Below are 19,707 nucleotides of genomic sequence, written 5' to 3'. Positions count from 1 at the left end.
TGGAAGAAGGAAAGAGTCCAGCAGCCGTAAGGTTTATATACCTCCTCCTACCACCAGAGGAGACCAACAGAACCATGAGGCGAAGTACAATCACTTTTTCGCAAGTAGAAGAAAGCTTCACATGCAGCCAGGATCATGGCTACACCTGGAGATGATTTTGATACAGCGCCTCTCTTCACTACCGTGATTGCGAGAAGGGAGCTAGAAAGATACATAACCTTATCGCCGTCGTCTTTGAAAGAGCAAACTCCATTGTATTCGGCTCATAATACGTTGAGCGTATCGTTTCGATCCAGAACGACGGAGAAAACAGCCATAGGACGATGGGATGTGGTATTTTGAGGAAGAGGCGAGCAAACCACGCATGGTTGCAATCGGTGTAGTTTTGGAGAAAAGAGCCAGCAGAACATGCCCGGAATGTGTCGCAGTTTTTGGAGAAAAGGAGTAGACAGCACACCCATGAATGGACATGCATGAGATTTTTGGTCTTGCAAAGAGGAACGAACGTGTCTGAGGGGAAGCAGTGCGCAGTAACGGAGGTTCATATATGTGGAACAGGTGGCTGCGCTAGGACGAGTACAGCGGACCTGAGGAGGACTCGGACATGGAAGTAGAGGTACCGTTCGGAGACGAGAAACACCCACGGCCAAATTCTCTTTGCCATTTTGGTATAAAAAGCCCAGCTTCAGCTGGGCCATCACTCGTTTCTTGATGTTTTTAGAGCCACAAAGCCGAAGACACAGCCATCCCTCGACGTTGTTCAGTTTTTGGAGGAAGAGGCAAGGACGCAGATCATAGGATACCACGTTGTTCATCTTGGTAAAAGCAGTCCAACGTTTTGGTTTCGAGGTAGGAGCAGAGGCTCAAAGCTGGCTCATGAACCAAGTCCTTTGGGTTTTATATCCAGAAGGCGGAAGAGACAACCATCGGACTTTGACGAGGACATCCTTGGAGGAAGAAGCAGCACATGTCCTTGTGGAGGGGAATTTTGGATGTGCCCAGAAGAGGCGGAGAAGACAGTCATTCGTCTTCGTCTTCGGGGGGTTGGGGGGTTTGGAGAAGTACGCAGCACATGGCCTTCCGGAATAGGGTTTTGAATTGATCCAGAGAAGGCGGAACGAATAGTCATCGTATCCTACCCTCTTTTTTTCCAGAGGAAGAAGCGGCACATAGAGGTGGTCATTGTGCTTTTTGAGTATGTCCAGAGAAGGCGGAAGTCACAGTCACAAGTTGGGCATTGTACGATTTTGGAGGAAAAAGCGAGACATGAGTTTCTTCCATGGCAAGTTTAAAATCGATCCAGAGAAGGCGAGGAGAAGCAGCCATGAGTTCTTCAGGTTGTGATTCCGGAAGAGAGAAGGAAGACGCAGGACATGGCTTTGTGCCGGACTGATTTTTTGGAGAAAGAGGAGGACACCCATGGAATGGATTGGTCTTAGTTTTGGTTCTGTAAAGAGGGAACTGAGTGATGGAAGAAAGGAAGTGAGGGTTGCGAGAGGGGTATTTATATGCCGGGCGCGCGTAGAAGCTAGGACCAAAATGTATGTTATCTGGCATCGATGTCTATGGGACAACAAAAGGCCAAGACATGGTAAGTTCTGGCTGTACGAAGTGCATGTGAGACATATACTGACTTCGTACCTCTACCTCTGCAGTGGGAGCATGTATTCTGCAAAACCGATGAGTAACTTCCCCATCTCATCCCCAACTCCGTCAACTCCCAACACACTCTTAGCATCTACTCTGCCTCCCTCCCCACCCTAATTCCTACCCGGAACGTCCAATCCCCTCGCCCTCCGCCTATCTCCATCCCTCCCCTCACTCCTCCGCCCCTCCCTCTCATCCCCACTCCCCCCCTTCTCCTCAACCATAACACCCCCATCACTACTCGTCTGACTCCCCCTCCTCCTCCCATCCGGGCTCAAACTACCCTCTTCCCTCCTATTAGCTCTCTGCATTCTGCTCGCAGCCGTCGGATCCGCATCCGCAAGCGCGACAGGCGTAGCTACCCTCGCTAGCTGCGCTACGGCGCCAAATTTCTTATCCGATATCTCTTGAGTCGTAGTGTTGGCGGTGGTAGTAAGCATAAACGATGCGACTTCGCTTCTCACAGAGCTTCTACTGCTGGAGCGCTGGGAAGAAGACGAGTGGACAGGTTTCTCGTTCTGGGAGCCAGGAGATGGATGTGGCGGGATAGGCATGACAGCCAATTCACCCAACCAGCGTCTCGCCAACGCCCTTCTGCATCGTCCCACGACACCAAAGTCCTCTCCACCAGTCCCATTCCCACTGCCGTCGACACCCCTCCCCGGCCTAACCTTTTCCTCGCCAAACCAACGCGTAATAAGCCGCCATTTGAAGCCCGCCCACCACCCCACAGGCACAACATCATCTCTCGGTCCACTGCGACTCCACAGGCTGGGCTGCGCAGTAGCAAGTTCATGGTACAGTGCCTCGTAGACACCTCGTCGCATGGGGTTCTGGCGCTGACTTGCGAGATTGTGTTTTACGCCGTACCAGAGTACGAGGACGATGACGAGGACGGGGATGGAGACTATGAACCACCATTTCAACGGCGGGTTTTCGGAAAAGGTGGAGACGTTCATGCCGAAGAAACCGACTGTGAAGGTCAGGGGGAGGAAACTAGGTGGTGTATTAGTTTCTTGCAAGCGTTGAAGGGGGTTGGGGTTGGGGTTGAAGGGGAGGGTGAACGTACATGAATGTGATCCAACTCAAACGCCACATACTCAGGCCTAATTGCAAGGAGTGTCGCGCATCCCTAATACCTACACTCTTGTACATGAGGTCTGATAGAGCGGTTGTGGGTAGGATGACATCTCTTTCCCACTGCCCTGTCAGCTTATCGAGTTCGTCTGGTACGGAACCTAGCCAAGGCTGGTCTGAGGATTCTTTTGGGTCGGCGCCTGCCAGATCGTGTAGATGGGTGACCATTTCCTTGATTACGTCGACGTGGATGTAGATAAGACGTTCCACCTTGAGCCATTGCGCGCTGTTTTTCCAAAGTTCGGGGGCGCGAGATTCGTCGGCGGGGTTCTCGTAGACTGTGGGTGGGATGGCGGTTAGTCGGGGTACTCCTTGTGAGAAGAGGAAGGTAGTACTCACTCTTGTCTTCCAAAATCCCAACGTGGGTTTCGCAAACAGCCAGAAATTTCTGCCAATTATAGCTCAACGCTTTGAACACATCCTGCAAGATGAAATCCATACACTCCGCCGTCAGCGTTTCATCGTTCTCCTCCATGGGTAGATAGAAGGATAGTCGTCTCCAGCGAGACTCGAGTTCTTGTCGCGCGCCGATAAGGGTATCTTTGACGGAGCATGTGACCGAGTTCTCAAAAAGAATGATGGTATTTCCGTTGTCGAGTGAGCGCAGTTTGGGAATGTAACGTTCCTGGTGTTCATTCGCATCTACGTTGCCGTAACTCTTCTTCAACCGCATGTACTCCTCCCACGCTTCCTCGTCATACGGGTTTGGTATATCGGGGTCAACGGCTTGCCCTGGAGTTCCATCGCTGAGCTGAACGTAACAGCTCAACCGCTGCACATATACGTCGTGTCCGTATCGTGGCTGGTCCGTCTCGTCGTAATGATTAAGCTCCATAATAGACTTGTTGTTATTCGGGCGTGGAATGTGTGTACTTCTATCGTAGGATTTGAGGTAATCGGCTCCGAAGGCTGCGCGAGAGATGCCACGCCAGGGATCACGTTGGGCGCGGAATGTACGGCCATTGAGGACGGGTTTGCCGCCGCGTTGTTGAGGCTTCTCGTAGCTGGCCCAGCGACCGAAGTTTGTGCCTACTAGATCGTCCGTGGCGTCGATGTTGAACTTGCGGAGGAGGTAGCGTGTTGCCCAGCTGGCGTTTTGGACGTGGATCACGCGCAATGCTGCTTGCGCCGAGAGGTCTTCTTTGCGGTAGAAACGGCGCAGACTGTCGATGTCGGAGAACTCCTGGGCCACGATCTTCCGCCTTCCCTCCGCTGAGTGTTCCTTTGCGACATAATCGATGAGCAGCACGCGGCCCTGTGACCAGCTATCCTTTGTCCATGGTTGCCGCCATTCGAGGTTCGGACTGTGCTTGCGACGGTGGCCAAACGTGCCTTTCGGGTGTTCTGAGGGGCGTGTGTAGAAGTGATCGTGTTCGTGGGAGTAGTGCGTGGACGTGGTAAAGGCTCGAGGGGCTGTTCTGAACGTCAGCTAGGGATCCTGACAGCTAGCAAGCGCGACTGCTAGTTGCGACATCTGCCAGCGCAACGCGAACCTGGTAACTTCCAGGACCAATAGGTACCTCTAGTAGTATCCAAGCTCCACGCCATTACACTCCTCTTTACAACGTCTCTTCTCCTTCGCTTCTCTCTTCCTGGAAACACTCACTATTCATGTCCTCAAATTCAGGACTCGGCAGCGGCCCTACACCCGTCGCCGTGTCTTCCACCGTAATCGGCGGCGCAGAATTCGTCCTCATGCTAGCCATACGATCCAAATATCCTCTTTAGCAGCTAAATCGTGCCTTCGCAGGTATGTCGTGAACTGAAGCGTCGCGCATTCAAAGAACGATCACCCGCCAACGAAATCGGAATAGCGAGAGTACGACAGCCACAACCGCGTACGACGAACAAACAGGACGGTTGGTGGAAACAAGGCGTACATAGGTGATGTGATGTGCGATCGCCGAAGGTATGTCACGGTGGATGGTGGTGGAGTGCCATGATGGTGGCCTAACCGGTGTACAGTGCGCTCACAGGAAGGTCATGCCGTGCTGCCGTGGGTGGGTATGTTGTGGCTGATGCGATCATGAGGCTGAAATGAAGCCTACCAACAGATGCGATGGACGGTCACAGGAGCAGGGGAGATTTGCACATGGCGAGACCTCCTCGGAGAATTCCTCAGCTGCCACAACCGTGAAGGACAGTGTATCGCCATGATAGAGGTCCGAACAATGTTCCCAGCACCGAAAGGAAAGTAATGCGTGTATGAGTTGTGGCTGATGATGAGGCTGGGGTTCGCGTCGCGTGAACATTTAGTGCCCGCACTAAAGGGCGGAGTCAGCCTTATGGATACGGGGTGACAATAGCACAGCAAGATCACATGCACAAAACATTTCGATCGATTACGTTATTATTCTCCACGTGAGAGTCTTGATTAGATTCTAAGTAACTAGACAATAGACTACAAGTTCCATATGGCAACTCAGCTCTGTACAAATAACAAAGCTCGGTGGTATGATATGATACGGTAATAAGGGTCGTGATAATCGTGTCGGGTTGATGCATCTGCGCCAGAACCATTTAGCGCCTCAATAGATGGGTATTAGCAAGGAGAGACAGAAAACACGTGAACAAGGAAAACTCCCAGCATGAAAAGCCCACTTCAGGTCGCTCGCTCGCTCGCTCAAACGCCGTCAAGAACGATGGTGGGGGAGAAAAGCAGAGGGGGTATCTAATCATTCACACTGGCGGCTGCGCCTCGTGATTTCCTCGTCACTAAGGGCGGCGAGCCAGAGACATTTGCTGAGGACGTGAGGTTCGACGTTGAAGGTGTATTTAGAGCTGGCTTCGAGGAGGCGGAGTAGGTTCTTGACGATGGTGGCGGCGGTGTGGTGGCGGTCGAAGTTTACGAGGCGTTCGCCGTCGGCGGGTGGGGCGTCGATGAAGGCGGGCTTCTGTGCGTTGTAGATGAGGTCGCGGGTGTAAACACCTAGGGTCTGTTAGCTTTTGAAATGAGTGTTGAGCAAGATGGTACGAACCGATGAAGGGAATGCAACCGTCGTCTACAGTTGCTGTTTCCATTTCGAGCCGCAGGTTGTGGAAGTTCTTCAATGGTTGGACAAGCGCTTCCAACTCTGTCATGACCAGCATCTCGGCTGCGGGAACCAAAGCCCACGTCTTCTTGAGACTCGATACATCGTTTGATATCAAGGCGATCGCGATCTGATACATCGTAGCGTAGTTGCGGTATCGTCGTGCGTGCGTTGCGATGTGAATGAACTTGGTGATGCATCGCGCACGCTCATGGATATCCTCCGTGAGTAGGACCTCGGACACAACCCATTTGACGACAAGGTTGAATCGCGCGATGACGACGTCGACACCTCTGGCCTCTTCGGTTCGGAGGTATTGCACCCAGTCGCGGATCTGTGGAGAGGACTGCTTCCAGCGCAACTCTATGAGTTCTTTCCAGTCAATCTCGTCCAATGCGTCCTTTTCAACAATGGTAAACTGCTGAGCGAGGACTTCGGAGTCATGGGCCAAGATGAAGGGCAAATGTGCAGTTCGAGTCGGAGCTGCACTCTGACGAGGACCTTCTAGATCAGCGGGAGACTCAGCAAGCTGTCCAGGCTGTGTGAACGGCTGCTGGTTCGCGCGAGAGACTGTCGGGGTAAGACCTGGTGTTGGCAGTCCTCGGTCGAAGACTGTAGAGCTGGGCAATTCGTCGTTCAACCGGTTTCCTGTAAGAGGCGGTGTTGGAGGGTGGCGCATAGGATGCGTGAGATTGTCAGGGTCGCCCTCGGGTGTTGCTGGCTCGTCGTCGAAGAAACTCCTCACGCCGTGGCTATCACGGCCCGACCTCGCTCCTCCTCCAGAACTTCTGTCACTCAGATCCTCGTCTTCGTCGAGTAAGAATGATTCGCGAGGGTAGGCGGTACTTGGCAAAGTCCCACCAGGCGGTATCTGCTTCATGCTCTCTGTTTCGACGACGTAGTCAATAGAGGATTCCATCGACGAAGATGTACCCGGAGGACCTTCGGAATGGGGCGAGACACTAGCAAAATGCAGAGGTGATGGTTTGGCGGAGGACCTCATCGTATCAAGCGTATGCCCCCGCTGAGGGGTTTCAATCTGGCTCAAGCCCCGGTCGAGAAGAGGTATTGAGGAATAAGAGTCGGTTGACTCACCAACAGACTGAACCGCAGGTACACGGCGGTTGAAATTCTCAGCGGATAGGCGGTACATTTCTTGTCCGTCTGTTTCTGGAGGAGCCAATGGACGATGAAAAACGTCGTCGGTTTCGGGACGCCCTCCCTGATCGTAGGTATCAGCTCGTGCACGTTGTTGATCAGCGCCAGTCGGGCGATAGTAGTCTAGCTCAACAGTGGTCCGTTGGGAAGGAATGCTAGGCGACTTCTTCTCGTAACGGCCTTCTAGTTTCATCAGAGCTGATTCGACGCCACCTTCATCATCCGTGTCGTCAGGGAGAGCAGCAAGCTTAGCTACTTCTGCTTCGAAAGACGGTCTTAGATTGGGCTGCGAAGAGTGTGTGTCGACCAGTGAGATTGGTTTCTTTGGAATCTCAGCCTCGGCTGGCCCTTCTGTGACGGGCTGAACCTCTGCTTCCGAATCGACGAAACGATCAGATCGTAGAATAACCGAATTGGTGACCGAATGCGTGTGGTTAGAGACTGAGCCGGTAGAGTGTGGGCGCTGCGAAAATTCGAGATCGTGGATGTTTCCTGCAGCGCGAAGATCACCACCCGGACGTCTACGAAGCTGACGTCCAGGCCCACTAGCATCAGGCGCTGGTTGGCGATCGAGGAAGAAGGGATCGTTGTCTGATGACATGGTTTGGAATGTCGCAATACTCGCGGGGCCTTGACGTCTGCTGAGCACGCTATTGTAGGATGCATGCCGGCGGAGAGAGCCTGCCCGCGCCAGAGAGTTCTTGCCCGACCCCCGGCGTCGGAAGGAATGCATCCTTTCTGGACCTGCAGACATGGACCTCCTTGTTTGTCGGGTGGTGGGTCGTTTGATCGACATACGCGAATAGCGGTGCTCTTCTGTTGCTGTTGCTGGTCGAGGTTCTGGGTCGTCATAGAGCTCGGAATGCCGTACTGGAGCAACATCCTCACTTGCCAAATGAACGTTGTTTGCTTCCTCCTGCTGATGACTATCCAACTTTATTGCTACCTTGTCGAGATCGGGTGCCAGGGTATCCGATATGACTGGCAAGGGTGGTGGCCCGGTGTCGTCAATGATCACTATCGACTTACTGCCACTAGTGATGGCGCTGTGTACGCGTGGATCCTGTGCTTTCTGCTGCTCGGTATGATTTGGGGTACCACGCCTGTCAAACTCAAACTCGAATCCACCTAGATCGGGGGGCTCGAGACCTTGTTCCTGGCTTTCGCTCTCAAGCTGTTCTTGGACAGCCGCTCTGAAACTCTCTGCGACTGCGGCGGCCAGAACATCGATACGCATCTGAGGCTTTGGTCGAGTGGGGCGTCGCTTGTGTACGCCTCCTGAGATGGAGACTGAGGACATGGCGCCCGGGTTAGAGGCTCGCACGTATGGCGGCTGCCGTTGTTGCCCAACGCTACCTGGTTGAGGGCTTGGACTCATTTGCTGCCGGGTACTTAGCGCGCGGCGTACGCTGCCGAAGATCTTCTTCATGCCAGGAGAAGTGGCGTGCCCTGGTCTTTGGAATTCGTTCGCTTCTGCATCTTCGATGTCGTGCAGGTACTGAGACCGTGAAGGGCGTAGAGCTCTGATCTCGAAATACGGGGAGCTGGGCTGGAAGAGTCCTCCACGTACCAGTGTGCCGGGCATGTTCGTGACAGCAGACATGGCAAAATCTGCGGGTGCGTTTTTGGGAATGGAGAGTGGCGCTCTGCTATCTCGAAGAGCATCAGTAAAGCTGCCACTGCGCTTATGACCATGCGATGGGCGATGGGCGTTCTTGATGGATGCTGGTTGTTGCGGACTAGCTGTCAAGCGGGCGGTGCCGGTGGGAGCTGGGTTGGTGACCAGTACTGGGTGTGGATATAGGGGAAGCTCGACGGCCTGGTCATGTTTGTGCCGCATGGGTATTGAACAGGATAGGACGTGCATGCTCTGCTCACTGGCGGGCGATAGGGGTATCTGGGCAGTCTCGTATTCTTGCGAAATGTAAGGCGAGCTCATGGAGTTTTGAGGCGTGTGTCGTGCTCTCTGCGCCCAGTCCATATGCCGGCTGGCAAAGTGGTCGCTTGGATTTGAGCCGATGGTCTCCTTGGTGTCCCGGATGTTGGCTCGTGGAGGAGTTGAGGGTAATGGAATCGCTGGAGGAGGCTCTTCGTATGCCGCTTGCGATCCATCGTATCCGCCTGGGAGCAATTCGTCATCTGCAAAGTTCTGGCCAATGTGGTCTTCCGTCTCCCAGTATAACGCGCACGTCCGCCTCCAGCACTTCTTCAGTTCCCCGACAATCTTAATGTCACCCCCACCTCCGTCCTCTCGGTTCCGGAGATCGTTGTACAGGCTGTTGACGAGGTCGCAGAAGTTGGTCCGTAGGGAGTAAAAGGGCATGAAGTCGTCGACGAAGTAGTTCAGGATCCAATGGCGGAGGGCTACGAAGGTGCGCACACGGACAATGCGCCCAAAGTCGTCTTGGCGGTCGACGGCCCATCGTAGGCGGGAGATGAGGTATGCGACGAGGTCTCGGGTGCAGAGGAAGGCCCGGAAAGTAAGGAAGAAGTCAGAGAGGAGTTCGTAATCCAGGAAGCTGGGAGAGGTGATGTGTGCAACGAGTCGTGAAGGGGTGGCTGCGAGGATGTCGCCGTCGGCATTGAATCGCACAACAGCGCGGTCGTCGGGGTTGGTGGTGAGGGAATCGTAGAGTCGGGGGCTAATAGGCATATGGGAGACACGCGCTGAAGAGGGACCGGAGGGGGCCATTGGCGGGCGGTCCATAGTGGCGCGGAAGCGGTGGGGGACGGGCGAGTAGGCGTCTGAACGAGGGCGCGACGACAGAAACGACTGCCGCACCCCTCGCTGTGGGGTCAGGAGCGAGTTCGCAAAGTCTTCGGCGCCTGAGGTTCGGGTGTAGACTGAGGAGCGCAGGTCGGCGGTCCCTCGTGTGCTGAAACGCGGAGTGCCCAAGCGGTAATGCGGTATGGGTACCTGCAGCAGCGGGAATGACGATGTATCTGCCGTCTTCGGGCGCATATGCGACGGCCGCTCAATCACCACTTTGAAGGTGCCCGGTTCGTGGCTGAGCGTCGCGGCCGTGTGGTCGTCCACGGTGGAGAAGGAATGCGAGCGTGCGTGTGCGAGTGGGCGTCCAGCGTTGGAATCGGCTTGGGAGTGCTGCTGGAAGGCATTGCCCTCGCTCAGGTCCGGTAGCGGCGGTGTAGGTTCCGAATGGGGTGTTCGCGAGCCGTAGAGACTCTGTTCCCACTCATTGCTCAGCGGGCGAAGTTTGTCGAGTGTTGCGCTGTCGGGCGGCGTCTGGGGCGGGAAGACGAAGGGATCTGGTTGACGACCTCGCTGGTTTCCAGGGCGGGCTACAGGTCTGGGGATGTCAGCATATGCGTGGAGTGTCGAGGTTGGTGAGGTATGGGATCATGTGAGGCATGACGTGCGCCTTCCTCGCGGGCTGCGTAGCTCCTTCCTCATCCATGAATATGTTGATGTTTGCTGACAACACCATACATCTCGACGTACCTCAGGTATATGACGCCGTTGTGGACATTCGCAACCGTGTAGCTGCGACCGGCCGAGGTCGAGTTGCTCGTCGTCGTGTCGATGGTGGCGTTGCTGGTGCCGCGTGCTCTCGTCCTCCTCTTGAGCTGCTCCCTCGAGTCCTTCACCCTTCGCAGGCGGCGCGAATCATCAGCGCGCCTTTTTGCCGTGTCTGAGCCTGCACCTGCACCGGCACCGGGCCAAACGTCGCGTTTCCCTTCAGCAGGGGAGCCCGGCGCAGGGAAGACATTCTGTTGCATTGCCGGTAGGGCCATCCTCCCCCATAGCACTTCAGCTCAGCGAGTACATGTACGTGGTGCGTAGACGAAGCATAGCCATCAACGACTCGGACTGTGCAGGCGTCTTAATTACAAGTAGCACGAGGGAACCGACTAGAGTTGATTCATGTGCAGCCCTGTCACATCGCCCAGCGCGCGCCATAGCAAGGCCATTCACCAGTCAGCGCCCGCGTCGCTTGGGCTGAACGCCGCCTGCATTGACCCAGGCCTGGCCGGGCTAATCTGACCTCGCTTCACTCCGTTGCTCCGCCTGCTCTACAGGGAAAGCCAGGTCTGATTACAGGTTTGCCCATCCTGCTTGCATCGCCGCGCACGCACACGAACCCGCTCGAATGCAGCTGCGAACTGCTTTTTCGCTGCCCGTCGGTCCCCGTCCTGCGAACGGCCGCCACTCGCCTCTGCCTCGACACCCAAAGCCACTACTGCGATATTACGTCGGCTGCCGGGCGATAAGCTTCCAGCCACGTGAACTTTAAGGTTCCTCCCACTTGCTATCCCCGTGATTCCGAGCTTGCTGATCGAGGTTATTCTACCCGCCATGATAGTCGTTGTGCAACGGCCTCCAATCCCCCGTGGCAGCACAAGATTGCCAAAACAACAGCGCATGGGACAATCAATAAACACATCATTCGCCCTGCGATCCTGTCCCAGGGTCCTGCCGTTTCCAGGCGAACACGCATCCATCCAGTGCCGCGATCTGCCACTGCATCGGTACTTTCTCCTCCCTGGCGATCCAACGCCGCCATTGGCCACCTTCATCATCTCGCTAAACAAGTGTTTCCCTCTATCGCAATCCCTTAGCATCCTGCAAACACCAAGGCGGCTCATCTCCGACCCTGCGCAACGTCATCAACAGCCCTCTTATGAAACAGGGCTCCCTTCATCAGACGCTGCCGCAATTTTAACAGCATCCACACTGACTACACAGGTTTCTGACGTTTAACGCTCGTAGCTGACTCGGCGGGCATTATCACGTACATTATCTCTTACCGTTGCGTCAGGCTGCAATCCCACAAGCGCACTATAGTAACACCCCGGATGCCCATCAAACCGCGAGCTACTGCACGACATCAACCATGGTACCACCTGTCAAGTCGTGCATCTGGCCTCCACCGCTTGACACCTGTAAGAATACACAGACGCCCACACACTAATTCCACCTTACAGTAAAACCTGCGCCGGTACATCTAGCTCGTGCCGACCTAAGCCGAGCACACCACCCAAAGTACTCCAAGGCCAGGTGCAGCAGATACGGTAGTAGTGGAGTGCGTTTCGCAGACCGAAGAAATGCCTGATGCACAGCACAAGTTGCTATATTCGGCACGACCTGCAGACTCTCCGACTTCGCCTCGTTATTATCCGGCCCGAATAGCGAAGGAAAAGGGACGAGCCTGCACTAATCACCCTGAGATTTTCGATACGAACGTGTGAATGGGTAGGATGTTAGATCTGCGGTGCATATCACACGTACCGAGATCGGTGAGATGCGTCTTGAAAGTCCATACTCGCATCTCCTTCCGCAAATTTCGAAGATTGCTTGTGCGAATACACCGAGACACTGGATATCCAATACGATGTGTTCCTCGTCAATAAAGATGCTTGTTTGATTAAAAAGGATACCCCCTCACATCGTCTTCAGCATCAACATCCAACCCTGCCTCCACCTGCTCTTGATGTTTCCTATCTAAATACTCCAACAGCACATCCCCATACATCTCCTTTCCCTTGTACCGACTCACATCGTCCCCCCAAGAACGAATCGCACTAGCCAGTCTACCCGGCACATATGGTTCCTGTGCGATTTCCGTGATGGGGTGGAAGTAGGTCCGGATTGTGAAGACTACGCCGCCGGATTTGGGGAGTCTAGATCGTCAGTGTCAGAGCTTGTATCTTCTTGTAGAAAAAGAAACGGACGAGGCGAGTAAATCATGGAGGGGGACGTAGGAATTCGGTATGTGGGAAGATGGAATCAACATACCTCCTCAGACTCTGCCTCTCACTCCTAAACCAATGATGCTCAACCGCTTTATTCTTCTCCGCTGTAAACCACCCTATCCCTTCTTCTCCCTCTGTATCTTCAGACCCTATACTCTCGCTCCAAGCGAGGTTATCATCAACTTGGATGAAGTAGTTGTTTCGGAGGACGGGGGACTGGGGCTGGATTCGCCGGAAGAAGTTGGACATTGGTTTTTCGAGTTTGGTCTTGAAACTTGGGTGGGGGTTAGTGAACAGCGTTTTGGAGGGAGGGGGGTCGGGGGTGGAGGTGGAGGTGAATGTGGAGAGAGATGGGAAAGAGAGAGGGTACGGAGAAGGGAAGAGGGAGACAACATACCCAGGAACATCCCCACTAGTATGTATCTCACTTAACGGCATACCGAACTTATCCTCCAGTCTCCAAAACCCAGCTAGTAGAATCGCTCCAGCGAGGAGGTAGTACTGTCCATCTTCCTTCTCAACCATGATGGCGAGGTCGTCTTGGATTAGTCTGGCGCACATCTCCATCGGATCCTCCTTTACACCGTTCCGCTCCAGTCTTTCAAGATCGAATATTTCGTTCGTGACCAGGTTCTCCAGTCCGTTCTTTACACCATGCTCATTTCTGATGGCTTGAAAAACAGTGGGATATCGTTCCGTCAAATATCCACTCAATTCCTCCAACAGCTCCCTTACCGCGGCCTCCGCCTCCGGAGCAGTCTTGACACATTTCGAACCCCTCTCTGCTATCCTCTCTGCTTTGAGTTTATGGTAACTCAAATATTCGTTATCGAGTTCAATCCATTCATCCCAATTCATATTCCTCAAACCCATCGTGATGTTATACTTCGGCCCATGGCGAAAAGGACGGTACGGTAACGGTTTCGTAGTGCTCAAAGAGAAGTTTGGATAAGGCGGTGCTTGGGGGCGGTTAAAGGGGGAGGGAGGCCATACTCCTGGAGGGCGATCCGGTGCTTTGAACGGGGAGCGTTTTTCTAGGTTGGGGGTGCTGGGACGAGAGGGGTGGAGGCGGCGAGCGCGGATGAGGTGGGTGATGGTTACGGCGAGGTAGGAGAACGTCGCGAAGAGGATGAGGGAATATAACGCTGCTTTGGGTTGGGTATTGATGTCTTGGAGTAAATTGTTGAACTGCGTTGCAGCGGCGGTGCAGTGATGGCGTATGTCACGTGCAAGACGCTTGACGAGCTCTTCGAGGTCAGCGACAAGAGTCGACATGATGAACATCAAGTTCCAACACTATCCCCTCAAACTCAAGTAAAAAGAAAGACGGCGTAACACCAATGTTATAAGCAGTCACAAACTAAACAGCAACAGCACAGTGACCCAATGACCACACACATCATGCGCGACATGTAAATCAGCTTCCGTTTATTATTCGAATGTATGTACAAGCCAATGGTCTTCTGCGATAACGATCCTGGACACTGTGGGGTCGGAGTGACATGTGTCGTCAGTAGGTGGTTATCTTGTCTGGGCGGGGAAAGGAATACCCCACTCGGTTAGACTTGGTGTCTATCGATGCGACTCTTGATAACAGGGATGAACATCCTCGCACCACGTCTGCGATGTGGTCTGGGCACGGAACGATTCCACAACGTGTTTAGATGAGCTGCACCGTGACGCCGTTGGGGAAGAGGAGTTGGCTTCGGATCCGGTCTCCTCTGTCCGGGTTGAGCCCCCAGACTACCCCCACTTTGTGTCTGACCACTGGTACTTATACATGTATACTATGCGCCTTTCCGATCTGTACGTTGTAGCAGACAGTAATCACCCCATTGGCGACGAAACTTTGCTGGAATCACGGCTAGGTCTGGAACCCAGAGCATGCGACTGATAGTATGTGTCTTGCTTGCGTCTAGGAAAGGGAGGCACTTCAACGCCTTCCAGTGCTCTGTATCGGAGATGTAATCCGGCTCGAGAGATGTTGGTGGAGCACCAGCAGAGCGAGAGTCTACAATAAAGTCACACTGCTCGATATCGGTCTGTTTCGTCAGGTTAGTTAGGTTCATGTTTGTATTCCCAGTTTGCGTACATATTTGCTAGGATCTTCCAGGTTCTCATCGTTCATTCCGGACGGTACGAGCCAGGTGCCGGGAAATAGTCCGAGTCTGGCATCGGCTTCGCTGAACTCGCCTGGCAGGAGGCCAGAGAATTCGCTTTTGATGAATTTGGCGTGGACACCTTGGGGCAGGTTGAAGGAAGATAGGAAGCGATACCACTCTTTGCCTAGACATACGGTGTCTCCTGCGTGTGCAATTGTAGGGTTAAATAATGGTGTGTAAACATTGAGTGGCGCCGAGTATGCAGACATGTGACCTGCAATGCGTTAAAGATCCATTCAAAGTTGTCTTAAGAGAGCTGATGCTTGCTCATCAGTAGGACAAGAGATGACACATACCATTGATCCTGAGGATGCCCAGGTTCAAGGACAAGAGTACGGGAATACAAACAATGACGAGCTTCACCATTGGAGGTATCTTGCTGACCAGATGTCGTGGGTCCATCGAACCAAAGTTGGCTAGCAAGATGTGCAAGGAGAGGGCTGCATTCCAGGCTAAAGCAGGATACGCTGGGTACATGAACCGTTCCTCTTTATGAGGCTGAACGGTAAATATCGCCAACCATAAGTAGAATGGGCTGACAAAGGTGATGGACCTCGTGAGCGTGTTCCGATAAACCGCCCTGTCAAAGACAACATACTGGATCAGCAGCAGCGGGAGAGCAGCCAGCGCGAGGAAGAACCAGATGTTGAAGTTGAGCGCTAGATTTCGAACGTAGAAATGCCACGGCTCTACTCCATAGATATCAGGTCCTCTACTACCACCGCTGAAGACGTTGTATAGTACGATGTTGAGCGGCACGCACACGAGCTTCCTGTAAAACAGCGAGTCGATGGCGGTCTGCAAGATTACAATAGCAAAGGCTCTAGGTGCGCCTTGGAGTAGTATACGCCGCAGACTCTCTTTGATGGTGCCGGTGAACACGCCTGCAAGGAAATCTTCCGCGATAAAGGGTAGAGCGAGCGCGCCTGCAAAGGGCCAACCCAGAGCACTACCAACGGCGAACCATGCAATACCTTGTGCAGTCCTCATCTTACGTCCGGACCAGTCCATAAAAGACGCAAATCCAAGCATAGCACAATTCATGGCGAAACTCGACGGAAGATATGCAGGGGCAGCGTGATACATGCCGGGGCTTATGACCATGATCATAGAGAAGAAGGACGCAACGCGCACCTCGAACATCTTCTTGATAGCCGTGTACATGCGAGCCTGACATGCTGCGCAGGTTATGGCTAGGACTGCGCGGAGGAAATAGAACTCGAACACTTTGGATCTTTCCAAGCCTAGTGCCTGTAGAGGCAGCATAGCAATTCCTATTACGAGCGAGTGTATAACAGTGTAGGTCCAGCTTCGGATGGCGTAGTCAGGGGAGTACTCCCAGGTCTGGAGACCGTAGCCATGGTTGAGGTAGTGACTTGGTTCCCAGTAATTGAAGACTTCGTCGCAGTCTTGGATGGGCGAGAAGGCAGCGGCGACGAGATTGGCTAGGGCGAATACGCAAAAGATTCCGAAGGCGGAGAGATGGGGTGGTGTACTGTACACATCATACGTTAGCCCGCTAATCGAGAAGAATACTTGGGAATTATGGCATGGCGTATATTGACTCACTCAGGGGTCGAATGCGCCGTCTTCGGGCGTGATGTAGACATCTCAGCAACCAGTCTTGAACGTAAAGACAACACCCATCGAATTCTTGTTACTTTCACAAGAATGACGCGGTGGGTCTCGCGGTCATAGGGCTGAGCTCGCGCGTGCCCGCCAAGCTTGTTAGCGCGCATCCAAAAAGGCGACGTTCTTCCCTGAAGCACTCCTTTCAACCAGAACTATCATCGCACGCATTTAAGCAAACTGGTGCAGACAACGCAGTGGATAACTCAGCGATCACGCGTGCTTCAGAGAAGACTGCAGAGAGAGACACGAGCAATGTCCGACTCTCTGGAACCACCGGCCAAAAGGGCGCGGTTGGAGGCGGACGCTCCCTTTCATGGCACATCTACATCTGCATCTGCGCTCGACGCGCCGGGCTCGCCTGTCGATGACATGGACGACGACTTCTACGACACTACGCCCGTCAAGCCCTCTGTGCTGCCCTCTGCGGCGGACGGAGCGACGTCGTTGTTTGCTACGGCGGCACCCGCGCCAGCCTTTCACCTTCCTGGACTCGGCTCTGTGAGCGAGACCCCGGTCGCGCAGTCGCAACCACAGAACGGCGCAGTCGTCCCAGACGACGCCCCGGAAGACGGCGAGCTCTCAGATGACGAAGCCTTTTACAATGATGCGAGCCCGCAGGCCGCCATCCCAGTCGAGCCGCCCGTAGCCAATCACGGCCAGGCGCAGGATGATGCTCCACAGCTCCAGGCCGTCGCTGCTGCCGATACTCCTGCTGCCGACACAGACGGCGAGCTCGACGCGGCGCTGACCGCCGCCATAGACCTCCAGAACGAGATTGAAGACACCACCACAGATGCCCCTGCCCCCGATGGCGCGGCGTTCGATAGCAAGGCCGAGTTCCTGCGCGCGGCCGAAGCCAACAGGAATGACCAGAGCGCCGAGTGGCAGCTCGACTCAGATGCATCCGATTCAGACTCATCGTCTGACTCTTCTAGTTCTGACGACAGCTCAGATGAAGGATCGGACGAGGGCGAGCTGCTCGACCCTGAGGAGCAGGTCCGTCTCTTAATGGCTGAGGCTGCCGACGAGCCAGGCGCGTCCGGCTCAGTCAAGGTCAAAACGCTCAACGAGCAAGACGAGAAGTTCGAAATGCCCGACATCACAGTCACACAAGATACCAAAATTACAGAACTCGGCAAGGTCGAGTCCATTGTCGGGAACCTCGTTGTTATCAAGGCCAAGATGTCCGGCGACGAGCAAGTGCTCGAGTCTGGCTCGGCGCTATGTCTCGAAAACCGCACTGTTGTCGGCAAAGTCTCCGAGCAGATTGGTCGCGTGGAGGAGCCTCGCTACTCCTTTGGCTTTAATGACGCCGCTGAACTCGAGACTTTAGGCATTCAGAAAGATACACCCATCTACTACGTGGACGAGCACTCGACCTTCACCGAGACAGAACCCATTCGCCGACAGAAGCACACCGACGCATCGAACCTACATGACGAAGAGACCAATGATGTCGAGTTCTCAGACGACGAGAAGGAGGCCGAATACAAGCGCGAACAGAAAGCTAAGAAGCGAGCCAGGCAGGAAGGCAACGACGAGCCAGTGGCGCCCGTCAACATTCCCACTGGGCCCAGACTACACGTTGACGCTCCCGCGCCGCCCATTTACCGTCCCATGGAATACCAGGGCGGTGGTCTGAAATACAGCGATGACGAAGACGAAGATCTCGGCATGTACAAGCCGCTTGCCCGACCAGACCACTTCGAGCAGATTGTTGGACAAGGTGCACCATTAGAAGATCGCAGCCATGTCCGCAGGGGTATGGGCCGCGGCAGAGGCCCCTGGGGTGATCGAGGTCGCGGCTTCCGTGGACGAGGAGGTAGCGGCGGTCGCGGTGACTTTGGTGGTGGACGCGGCGACAGAGGAGGCTATGGCGGCGGACGAGGCGACTTCGGGGGTCGTGGTGGTGGAGGGCAGCGAGGCGATCGAGGAGGCGGCAACAACAACAACAACAACATCCAGAACAACCGAGGCGGCGGAGACAAAGGTGGACGTGGCGGCAAGAATCAATCTGACCGTGGCAGACAACCAGAGCAGTTCCAAGATCGCCAACAGAACAACCAGAGGAACCAATACCAAGAGGGACGATCTGCAACCTCGGCATCGCCAGCCCGCCAACAGCAAGATCGCAGCCAGTCTTACTCTCAGCAGGACCGTGGCCAGTCTCAGCAAGCCCAATCCCAGCAATCTCCAGCCGGTGGCGGTGGGAAGAATAAGAACCGCAAACAACGGCAACGTGAAAAGAGGGAACGGGAACGCCAGCAGCAGCAGCAGCAGTCTCAACAGTCTCAACAACCTCAAAAACAGCAACAACAACAACAACAGCAGCATGCTTCTCCGGCACCTTCTGGACCATCAAATGCTAACGCTTATGCAAACAACAGCAACGCAAGTTGGCCAGTACCCTTCTCCGGTCCGTCGCAGCCAGCAGTCCCCTATGCTGCCGCACCTCCGCCTCCGCCGCCAGCAGCAGCAGCAGCAGCAGCGTACAACTACCAGCCATCGTACACTCCTCAGCCTCAGCCTCAAGCGCCGGCTCCAGCCCAGCCACCTCAGCAAAACCAAGCGGCCAATTTGGCAGCGTGGGCACAGTGGTTCCAAGTCATGCAGACCATGAGCGGCCAGCAGCCACAACAACCAGCGATGCCAGCGCAAGCAGCTGCACCACCACCACCGCAGCCCCAGCCGCAAGCACAATACTCTTACCCCTACCAGCAATATGCGCAGCCGGCTGCTCCCGCGAACCCGCCTCAACAAGGCAACGCTCAAGCTGGAGCGCAGCAGTCGCTTCAAGATATTCTGCGTGCTCTCCAGGGTGGTGGAGCACCTCAGTAGACTTGACGCAGATGTTTAATTATCAGACATCAAGAGTATATTCAGTTCGGAGAGGTGTTTTGTAAGATTATATATGTTGTTCCAGTATGAGTGCATGGCATGTGGAAGTTCCGTTATGGCAGTTTCGACGAAGCATGCGCTCTGGTACTGGGAACAGATCCCGCGATTGGATGCAGACAGCATGCGTCACTACACAAAAAGGGATGCAGGATGTGAGATAGACTTGGCGTTGTACAAGCGTTAATGATTGCTTCTTATGCTTTGAGGTTGCTATGAGTGGTCTGTTGTGAATAAAGCGACGCGGTCGCCGAAAGAAGTACTGCGAAGTAGCATGTGACTATGGTGCACACCTTCATAATCAATCATTAGACATCAGTCAGTAAGGGTGT

The 19,707-nt window shown here is 54.3% G+C and overlaps 4 protein-coding genes across 4 annotated transcripts; 1 reads left to right on the top strand and 3 right to left on the bottom strand.

The window, feature by feature from the left end:
• Positions 1 to 1,760: 1,760 nt before the first annotated feature.
• BKA58DRAFT_406604 (uncharacterized protein) lies at positions 1,761 to 4,490 on the bottom strand (the record flags this gene model as incomplete). The annotated part of the gene is made up of 4 exons (XM_046171970.1): positions 1,761 to 2,643; positions 2,717 to 3,062; positions 3,124 to 4,197; positions 4,391 to 4,490. The coding sequence occupies 4 exons, from the start codon at positions 4,488 to 4,490 to the stop codon at positions 1,761 to 1,763; spliced, it is 2,403 nt and encodes an 800-aa protein (XP_046020047.1).
• A 624-nt stretch (positions 4,491 to 5,114) lies between these two features.
• On the bottom strand, positions 5,115 to 10,884 carry BKA58DRAFT_70869 (uncharacterized protein). Its single transcript, XM_046175764.1, has 3 exons — positions 10,435 to 10,884; positions 5,763 to 10,282; positions 5,115 to 5,713 (listed from the first exon to the last, which is right to left on the bottom strand). Exons 1-3 carry the CDS (start codon positions 10,725 to 10,727, stop codon positions 5,460 to 5,462), a joined length of 5,067 nt encoding a protein of 1,688 aa, XP_046020046.1. The 5' UTR covers positions 10,728 to 10,884; the 3' UTR covers positions 5,115 to 5,459.
• Positions 10,885 to 12,358: 1,474 nt separating this feature from the next.
• Positions 12,359 to 16,458, bottom strand: BKA58DRAFT_415309 (uncharacterized protein; the record flags this gene model as incomplete). Its single annotated transcript, XM_046172539.1, has 8 exons — positions 12,359 to 12,614; positions 12,730 to 12,960; positions 13,084 to 13,982; positions 14,431 to 14,459; positions 14,497 to 14,728; positions 14,779 to 15,062; positions 15,145 to 16,343; positions 16,418 to 16,458. 8 exons carry the CDS (start codon positions 16,456 to 16,458, stop codon positions 12,359 to 12,361), a joined length of 3,171 nt encoding a protein of 1,056 aa, XP_046020045.1.
• A 170-nt stretch (positions 16,459 to 16,628) lies between these two features.
• On the top strand, positions 16,629 to 19,326 carry BKA58DRAFT_70841 (Gar1/Naf1 RNA binding region-domain-containing protein). The gene has a single exon (XM_046175763.1). It carries the CDS (start codon positions 16,733 to 16,735, stop codon positions 19,316 to 19,318), a length of 2,586 nt encoding a protein of 861 aa, XP_046020044.1. The 5' UTR covers positions 16,629 to 16,732; the 3' UTR covers positions 19,319 to 19,326.
• The last annotated feature ends 381 nt before the right edge of the window (positions 19,327 to 19,707 follow it).

The sequence above is a fragment of the Alternaria rosae genome (assembly GCF_020736505.1).
Source record: "Alternaria rosae strain MPI-PUGE-AT-0040 chromosome Unknown BKA58scaffold_14, whole genome shotgun sequence".
Lineage (NCBI taxonomy): Eukaryota > Fungi > Ascomycota > Dothideomycetes > Pleosporales > Pleosporaceae > Alternaria > Alternaria rosae.
This window is presented reverse-complemented; position numbering and strand designations above follow the sequence as displayed.

Coding starts and splice junctions, on each gene's coding strand:
- BKA58DRAFT_70869 (XM_046175764.1), bottom strand. CDS start 10,727: ATGGCCCTACCGGCAATGCAACAGAATGTCTTCCCTGCGCCGGGCTCC. Junction 10,283..10,434: donor AACGGCGTCATATACCTGAG/GTACGTCGAGAT, acceptor TGACATCCCCAG/ACCTGTAGCCCGCCCTGGAA. Junction 5,714..5,762: donor CGGTTGCATTCCCTTCATCG/GTTCGTACCATC, acceptor AACAGACCCTAG/GTGTTTACACCCGCGACCTC.
- BKA58DRAFT_70841 (XM_046175763.1), top strand. CDS start 16,733: ATGTCCGACTCTCTGGAACCACCGGCCAAAAGGGCGCGGTTGGAGGCG.